The sequence below is a fragment of the Stegastes partitus genome, unplaced genomic scaffold, assembly GCF_000690725.1.
Source record: "Stegastes partitus isolate 25-593 unplaced genomic scaffold, Stegastes_partitus-1.0.2 Scaffold781, whole genome shotgun sequence".
In the NCBI taxonomy this organism is placed as follows: domain Eukaryota; kingdom Metazoa; phylum Chordata; class Actinopteri; family Pomacentridae; genus Stegastes; species Stegastes partitus.
The window spans coordinates 227,220-235,750 of NW_007578512.1; the positions used below are offsets into that span (position 1 = coordinate 227,220).

The 8,531-nt window shown below is 39.3% G+C and overlaps 1 protein-coding gene across 1 annotated transcript; it reads left to right on the plus strand.

Annotated features, from left to right (window-relative positions):
- The first annotated feature begins 386 nt into the window (after positions 1–386).
- On the plus strand, positions 387–7,883 carry LOC103364804 (E3 ubiquitin-protein ligase TRIM39-like). Its single transcript, XM_008292063.1, has 9 exons — positions 387–459; positions 2,258–2,693; positions 3,625–3,760; positions 3,851–3,946; positions 4,559–4,792; positions 4,879–5,038; positions 5,135–5,161; positions 5,259–5,434; positions 6,922–7,883. Exons 2-9 carry the CDS (start codon positions 2,263–2,265, stop codon positions 7,282–7,284), a joined length of 1,623 nt encoding a protein of 540 aa, XP_008290285.1. The 5' UTR covers positions 387–459; positions 2,258–2,262; the 3' UTR covers positions 7,285–7,883.
- The last annotated feature ends 648 nt before the right edge of the window (positions 7,884–8,531 follow it).

The window sequence follows — 8,531 nt, forward strand, 5'->3', positions numbered from 1 at the left end:
GACTCTGGACTTTCTTAACCAGAAGTGTTTCCAGGATTTTACATGAATGTGTGACACTGTGATTGTAATATAAAAGGAACTAAAAAGTTTCCATCACACATCAAAAAGTAGCTGAGCTGAGAAGAAATGCTTCCCCTGAAAGTAAATTGAGTCATGAGTTTGTGTCACATGACTGGTGACATGCAGTCTGGGGAATATCAGCAGCGATGCATGTAGAGATAATGAAAAATGCTGCATACCAACATGCGGTATTGTCACAGGCTGTTTCCATGTGCAGGTCTTGTGTTTCTTCTCTGTCAGAATGCTGCTTACAGGAATTCCCCATGAAATGGTACCTGATGACGTAAACAGTGAAAACAAAGGTCAGGAGAGCCGTCAGGCGGCATTCCTCTTCCTGTTGTATATAAGCAGCAAGTGGAGAAGCTCGCTGAGGACGAACAGACGAACACTGAGACAAAGGTGAGCAAATACAGACAAAAAAAAAGTTGTTGTTTCAGTTTTATCTTTCTTCATCGAGCTTTTACCATCATCTATCGGTTCCTATCTTTCTGTACACCAGTCTGTTGTCTGTTACTCGCATCTCTTTGTGATTCTCAGATTATCCTGTTTCTGTGTTTGTGCGTCTTCTCACTTTATTATCTCTGTACTGAGAAGCAGGTTAAACTCATCTGAGACTTTCACATGTTGCTGATCGGACTATATTTTATGGCACAGTGTTAGTTTTAAATCTAATTGTTTCCTTTGATCAGCTTTCAGTTCCTGTTTTTGAGCTACACTGACAAAAGATATTATGAATGTGAATCTTTTACAGCAGGAAGATCTAAAGAGAGTTTTGAAACTCTCTAAACTCAACATTAGCAAAACACTGAACTAACATTCACTTGCTAAAGATCGCTAAAATAGTCAGAAAACAGCCAGTTACCTTATTTGTTTACTGCTGCTGTAGAAGTGAAAGTGAAACTAACCACTGTTGATGTGACTCAGCTGGTGAAAACATTGGCTGGGTGACTCTGACAGCTGTCCCTCCTTTTGTTAAACCTACTGACTCATTTGACTGCATGCTGAGAGCAAATCCACACACATACATTATGATACACATTCTAATTATCTACAGTTGAAACCAGAAGTTTACGCACACTGTATAAAAAGACATAAAAACCTTTTTTTTTTTTTTCTATCTGACATTAACTCAGACTAAACTTTTCCAGTTTTAGGTCAGTTAGGATTACCAAAATTATTTCTATTTGCTAAACACCAGAATAATGAGAGAGATTTCTTTTTCATACTTTCGTCATAGTCAGAAGTTTCCATACATTTCCTTAGTATTTGGTAGCATTGCCTTTAAACTGTATGACTTGGGTCAAACATTTTGGGTTTCCTTCCACAAGCTTCTCACAATAGTTTGATGCAATTTTTCCCCATTCCTTCTGACAGAACTGGTGGAACTGAGTCAGATTTGTTGGCTGCCTTGCTCCACAAACACATTTTCTACAGGATTGGGATCAAGGCTTTGTGATGGCCACTCCAAAACATTGACGTCGTTGTCCTGAAGTCACTTTGTAGCTAATTTGACAGAAAACCAGCAACTATTGTGAGAAGCTTGTAGAAGGAAAACCAAAACGTTTGACCCAAGTCATACAGTTTAAAGGCAATGCTACCAGATACTAAGGAAATATATGTAAACTTCTGACTTTGACGAAAGTAATAAAAATATCTCTAAAAAAAATTCTCTCTCATTATTCTGGCATTTAGCAAATACAAATAATTTTGGTAATCCTAACTGACCTAAAACAGGAAAAGTTTAGTCTAATTTATTGTCAGACAGTGAGAAAAAAAAGAAGTTTTTTTTTTAAATACAGTTTATGTAAACTTCTGGTTTCAACTGTAAGTAACCTGGTTGCTCGTAGATAATTCTTTCATGATGCAAATGAATCACATTGTAGGAAAATGTGACAACAGCAGTCAGTCTACTTGTAGTCTCGATTCATATTGAGGGTAATGTTTTTAGCAGTTGGGGGTGCATTCACCATCAGTGACAGACTTTAATAAGTACATTGGAAGCAGTTATAAACCATCTCGTCCTCCTCTTTGATGCTTTTTCTTGTTGTTACTCTGATGTACATATGGTCTCTGGTTAGCTCCCACCTGATAACTGAAGTTAAAAATGCACAAGCTGCTTTTGCTACTCTAGCCATAGCCACGTCTGACTGTTTAGATGCAACAATGACATCCAGTCTTTTCTATCCTATTTGAACAGGCGCCATGGCCTCACCCACTTCTCAACAGTCCCTCCTGAAATGCTGCATTTGTCTGGACCACTTCACTGACCCCGTCTCCACTCCGTGTGGACACAACTTTTGCAAAGTCTGCATAAACAATTACTGGGACACAACAAACACTATCCAGTGTCCACTTTGTAAGCAAAACTTCAACAAAAGGCCGCAGCTGAGTGTGAACGTGTTGCTCAGAGATCTGATTGAGCAAAAACAGACAAACATCTGCACAGAGGAGAAGAACCAAACGGCAGATGTTCTGTGCGATGCGTGTTCTGGAGAGGAGAAGGAAGTGACGGCGGTGAAGTCCTGTCTGCACTGTGAGAAGTCTTTCTGCTGTGAGCACGTGAAGCCTCACCAGGATGACGAGGAGCTGAAGAGCCACGAGCTGCTGGATCCTGTCAGCCGACTGCAGGACAGGTGAGCTACAACCTCGTCCTCAAATGTATTCATACGCTTCCATTAAAGAAAAGGCAAAATTCACAATAGCCACTCAAATAACTAGAAAATGAAAAAAGTAATAATAAATAAAAATTTGCTAAATTATAATTTAGTGAAATAAGGTGTTGCTTTTGAATTGTGGTTGAAAACAATAATTAAAAAAAAAAAAACTGTCCTGGACAAATTAGAGCATTTTGCTGATGAGCAGTGGGCCAGAATAGCTGTCAACAGGTGCAGAAGTCTGATTGAGAGTTACAGAAAACACTTGATTGCAGTGATTGGCTCAAAGGCTTGTTCAACTAAATATTAGTTCACTGGTCCCATCATGTTTGTTTGTTTTGTAAATATTTCTGTTGAACCACAATTCAAAAGCAATGTCATGATTTTCATAAAAATGTATTTATTATTACTTTTGTCAGTTTCGGCGTATTTCAGTGACAGCTGTTTTTTTTTTCCATTCTTTAATGGGACGGTATGAATAAATTTGAGGACAACTGTATGTGTGACTGGTGCACTCACAGGTGAGGGCTTGTTGTTCATAGGATTTTATGAAATATATGATAAATAACTGGGATAGATTTAATTACACTATCAGAATAATGGCCAATATTTCATTTTTGTCTCATTTTCATGTGCATTATTTTATTATCATGGGCATTCCATTTTAATTTTAACTTACTATACTTGATCTCTGTAATGCATCGTACTTAGATCTTATTGCTTTTCTGCTTTTTAGGCACTGCATCTCTTGTGTTATGTCATTTAGTTTTTCTGGCACAAAACTTTCCTTTGGGGTTAATATAGTTTTATCCAGAGCCTGGACCTATGTCTGTTATTATACCCTCATGCTGATATTTGGCAGCTACTGTATAATCTTTGTGTATAATGTGAATATTTATTTCACCAACAGGCTCTGCAAGCAGCACAAAGCTCCTCTGGAACTGGTTTGCCATCTGGACCTGACTTGTGTGTGTGTGTTGTGCGTCAAATCAACCCACCAAAACCATCAGTGTGTCCCTCTGAAGAACCGCTTCAGAAAGAAAAAGGTACGATGATGAAACTGAACTAAGGCTGCACGACTTAAGAAGGCACTCGTGAAATGTGAATTATTTACATGGCTACACGTTTGTGCTCAGGCCAAGGTGGACCGAGAACTCTCTGAGCTGGAGCAGGAGATCAAGGACAGGAAAAAGATGTTGAGGGCGGTGGATGAGTCAACGGAGCTCCGTAAGGTAAGTCAGCTAAGAACGTAAATGGTTGGGGAGTTTTGTATCGTGAAGGGTTTTTCATTCATCTAGAAGTCTTAAACATTTTAAGTAATTTGCTTCTTTTGGTGTATTCTGTGTTGTAAAGACAAAATAATAATATTTGTAGTATAGCAAAGTAATAAATATAATCTGTAATGGAGCATGCAGCAATACACGAGGTCTTGCATTGAAACTGTTACATAAAAGTGAGTGTGTAATATTAGAAAAATGTACTTACAGCTGGTATAATCAACATTTTTCTGTTAAAAAGGAAACACTTTAACGACATAACTGAAAGGTGTAGTACAGGCTGGAAGGGAAAAATCAAAAGGTGGCCGATGATACAGGAAAAAATATATCCCAAAATAAAGACGGTCATTCAAAGACAACTAAAGTCCAAAATCCACAGAAATGACAACAACAACAAATCCAAAAGGACTCAGGAGAAGCTTTTCGGTGCTCAGACCCTAAATATAAAGCTCAATATTTCCCACTGACTTGTATTGAAGTTACAGACTAGCATGAAATAAAAATACTAAAGTAACTTTAACCTGAGTAAATGTAATAACACTTCATAACTGCAAATTTGTTCCACAGGAGAACGTCAAGACAGACATTGCAGACATTCTGAAGATCTTCGCTCAGTTCAAAGAAATAGTAAAAACAAGTGAGTCAGGACTTGCGGCAGCCCTCATGTTGCTACATAGGAAAGGTGATAATCGCAGTGAGGCTCTCAAAGAGAAGCTTCAAGAAGAAATCTGCGAGCTGGAGGAGAGAAAAGATGAACTGGATCATCTGTCCCACATAAAAGATGAACTCCGTCTTCTGCAGGTCCTCTGCTTTTGCACAATCTGCATATTCATTTCTTTTGCATCTGGAGCAGCAGCTTAACTGTTCGTTCTGCATTTTCACTCCAGAGCCTGCATTCTCTAAGTGACCCGCCCAGCACTAAGGACTGGTCTGAGATCAGTGCCTACAATGATTCAGCAGTGGGGACTGTGAGAAGTGGAGTCAGTAGACTGGTCCTCGACCTTCACAACAAGGTGCAAGATGAAATGAAAAAAATGGTTACAAAAGGTAAGGATAAGTCACATTATTTTCTTTGAACATTTTTACCTTATTTGAGCATGTGTTCTTCGTTTTTCTAACATTTATTCATTCATGTCCCTGCAGAGATAAAGAGAATTCAGAAATATGCAGGTAAAACTTTTATCACAAAAGAAAACATCAGGAATCCTTTTGGTCATTATTAAGAAATATAAACTCAACTTGCTCTTGTTCTTTTGTTCCCTGTCAGTGAATGTAACTTTGGACTCCGATACGGCAAATAATCTCCTCATTGTGTCCAATGATGGGAAACAAGTGAGAAATGGAGGCTTGCCTCAGAAACTGCCGGACAACCCAGAGAGGTTTGACACTCTTCTTGGTTTGTTGGGGAAAGAAGGCTATTCCTCTGGAGCCTTTTACTTTGAGGTCAGTGGGATTTCAGTTTCATGTTTTTGAATTTAACTTTAGCAATCTTCAGGAATTTAAAATTATGAATGAGATATTCTGATAAAACCTGAGTTATATGGAGAGATTCAATTAAATTTACAAGAGGGTAGTTCAAAAAGTTTTCGGCCCCACCAGAAAACATAACAGGAGAAAGGTTTTTCATGAATTATTTTTCAATATAGTGTCTTGTAACGTCAATGCTCTTGGTCTACTGATGTTCAAGCCTCGCTATCTGTTTGTGGAAGAAGGTCACATCTTGAGCCTCCACATGCTCCTCAACAGCATGACTTCATCATTACTCTGAAGTTAGATTTCAGTTTGGGAAACAGATACCAGATTGGGTGAGTAAGGTTCATGGGGCGACAATTCAAAGCCACATTTGGCTGCTTCTGCCTCCTGGCGTGAGTGGATGGAAGTCTTGTTCAGGAACAGCATCCAACCTCGAAGGCTTTCTTTTTTTTTTTCTTTTATTGCTTCAAATATTAGAGTTTTCGTGGACAGTGATATAAGGCCTTATAGCATACATCCATCCATCACTCCATTTTCATACGTTTATCCAGGCTTAGGTCATGAAGGCAGCAAGTAAAGCCTCCTTCCAGACATCCCTCTTCCTCGTAACTCTTTCCACTTCCAAAGAATCCAAAGAATTTACCTGGCCAGATGAGATATATAAGCCCTCCAGCGAGTTCTGGTTCTAACCTGGAGTCTACTCCCAGGCGGACGTGCTCGGAAAACCACCAAAGGAAGGCACCCAGGAGGCATTCGGATCAGATGTCCCAACCACCTCAACTATCTTCTTGACACAAAGGAGCAGAGACTCTACTGCAAGCTCCCTCCAGATGTCAACGCTCCTCACCCTATCTCTAAAGTCAAGCCCAGCCACCCTATGTAACTTCAAGTCACTTCCCAGAGCTCATGACTATAGATGAGGATTAGGATGTAGACAGAAGACCTTACTCCAGACGCTCCAGCAAGCCTGTCCATCTCAGGTTTCATTTTTCCATCACTCGTAGACAAGATCCCAAGATACTTAAATTCCTTTACTTGGGGCACCACCTATACAGTTATGCCCCCAAAATGGTACAATGGAAACAATGGCTTGTTTCTGGGTGGGGCTGAGAACTTTTTTGAACTACCATCGTAGTTACTTCTCGACTACTCAAAGTAGTAGTAACCATCCAAGCAAAAGTTCCCAACAGTCAATCTTTCACATCACATTCTACACATTCTTATTGTCAGTCATTTACTTAACCGAAAGGAAAAGTCATATATGAAAAAACTGTGCAAATCAACCAGCAAACCTTACTGATGAGACTCAGCAAGAAGACAATTAGCATCTTTGCAATTCTTTTGTTTTGTGTCTTACCATTCTCCTGGTTTGCACCCAAATGCAAGGAAATGTGTTTAGTGCATGCATAAGCTATTTGCTTGTTTATCACAAAAACATCTTCTGGGTTTGTCCAAAGGTGCAAGTGGAAGGTAAGACGGCGTGGGACATTGGAGTTGCCTTGGAAACAGTCAACAGGAAAGGCCTGGCTGATGTCTGTCTGAGTAATGGCTACGCTGTCCTGATGCTAAGAGATGGGGACAATTTGAAAGCCTGCGACCAGCCTCCTGTGCAGATTAATGTTCCCCGGACACTCAAGAAGGTCGGGGTGTTTGTAGACCACGAGGAGGGAGAGGTTTGCTTTTATGACGTCGGGATGAACGCCCATATCTACTCCTTTACTGGCTGCAGGTTCCCCAAGAAGAAGTTGCACCCATATTTGAACACTTGCACCCACCATGAGGGGAATGACTCTTCAATGGTAATCACTCATATCAGTTAAAAGGTCCGGATCATTTTCTCTCTGATGATGGTACACTGTCCAAACCCAGAGGCAACATAGTGGCACCAAATCATGATAGTCCTTCATGCACGTTCTCCTTTTTCATTTCTTTTTTGGTTTTGTCAGGCAGCAGCACAGCAAACTCAAAATGTTGCGTGACAGCAATTGATGCCATCCTTGTTAACTTTTTTAACTTCAGGGTACACATAGTTTTTCAAATCTACACTGTCAGTGTCTCAATGATGCATTCAATATGGACAAGAAACACACATTGATTTATAGGTTTAACTTAAACTAGATCGTAGTTGTTCATAAATGAAACTTAGGTGAACATCTGACTATATTTTAGCACAAATGTGCACATATTTGCAGATAATTCTGAATAGCTGACCTACTTTTTCTTAACACTGTAAAACATTCAGTAAGCCTAGGCTTTGTCAAATGACACCAGCGTATAAGGGCATTATATGTTTAATTTGTTCATGTATTTTGTCTATGCAGAACTCTTGTCTCTTGAAAATAATCTGTGTAGGGAATTTAAGTCATGCCGGCTTGGCTCCAGGTATTTAACAATTGAATAAAAATATTTTTTAATTAATGAGGATGGTGATTGCTCATTTTGTAGATGTTTTCTTGGTTTATGAGAAATAAATTTAGCCATTTAGGCACAGACGTAGGTTGTGGTAAGTGCAAAAGTCTGCACGTTAATATGTTCACCATGATAACACATATTAGCATGTTGATTATAGCAGGTATAATGCATGCCATCTATGAGAAGCGTAGTGTTAGCATGCCAACATTGGCTAATTAGCACCAAACACAAAGTACAAATGAGGCTGGTGTAAATGCATGTAGCATTGCTGGTGTTTGGTCGTAAATCAAATGACTGGATATTTGACATTTTGAACTTATGGCACTAAATGCATTGTCACAAGAATGAGTGTTGTAACAAATCCCTTCCTTAGAATCATAAAATGTTCCATCAGTACTTGTTGAGTAAGTTCAAAAATGTCAGTGAGAAAGGTCAGATAGTCAGCAGGATTCATCCTGTAAAAAAACATGAATGCCACTATGACATCTTCCAAGCAAGTCATTGGCTGTGCTCTAAACCAAACATGCTAACCTGCTGGTAGCACTAGAAGAAATTTTAAAATCAGCAAAGCCAGCAGGGTTCATCATTTAGGAACTGATCTAATGGCATCCATACAATACACAGGTAAGATAATTCCCTCTGAATTACAAACGTC

Bases quoted from the DNA above. Each gene is read 5' to 3' on its own strand.
- LOC103364804 (XM_008292063.1), top strand. From the start codon at position 2,263: ATGGCCTCACCCACTTCTCAACAGTCCCTCCTGAAATGCTGCATTTGT. The intron at 3,947-4,558 runs GTAAGTCAGCTA...TTTGTTCCACAG, and splicing joins AGTCAACGGAGCTCCGTAAG to GAGAACGTCAAGACAGACAT. The intron at 5,039-5,134 runs GTAAGGATAAGT...ATGTCCCTGCAG, and splicing joins GAAAAAAATGGTTACAAAAG to AGATAAAGAGAATTCAGAAA.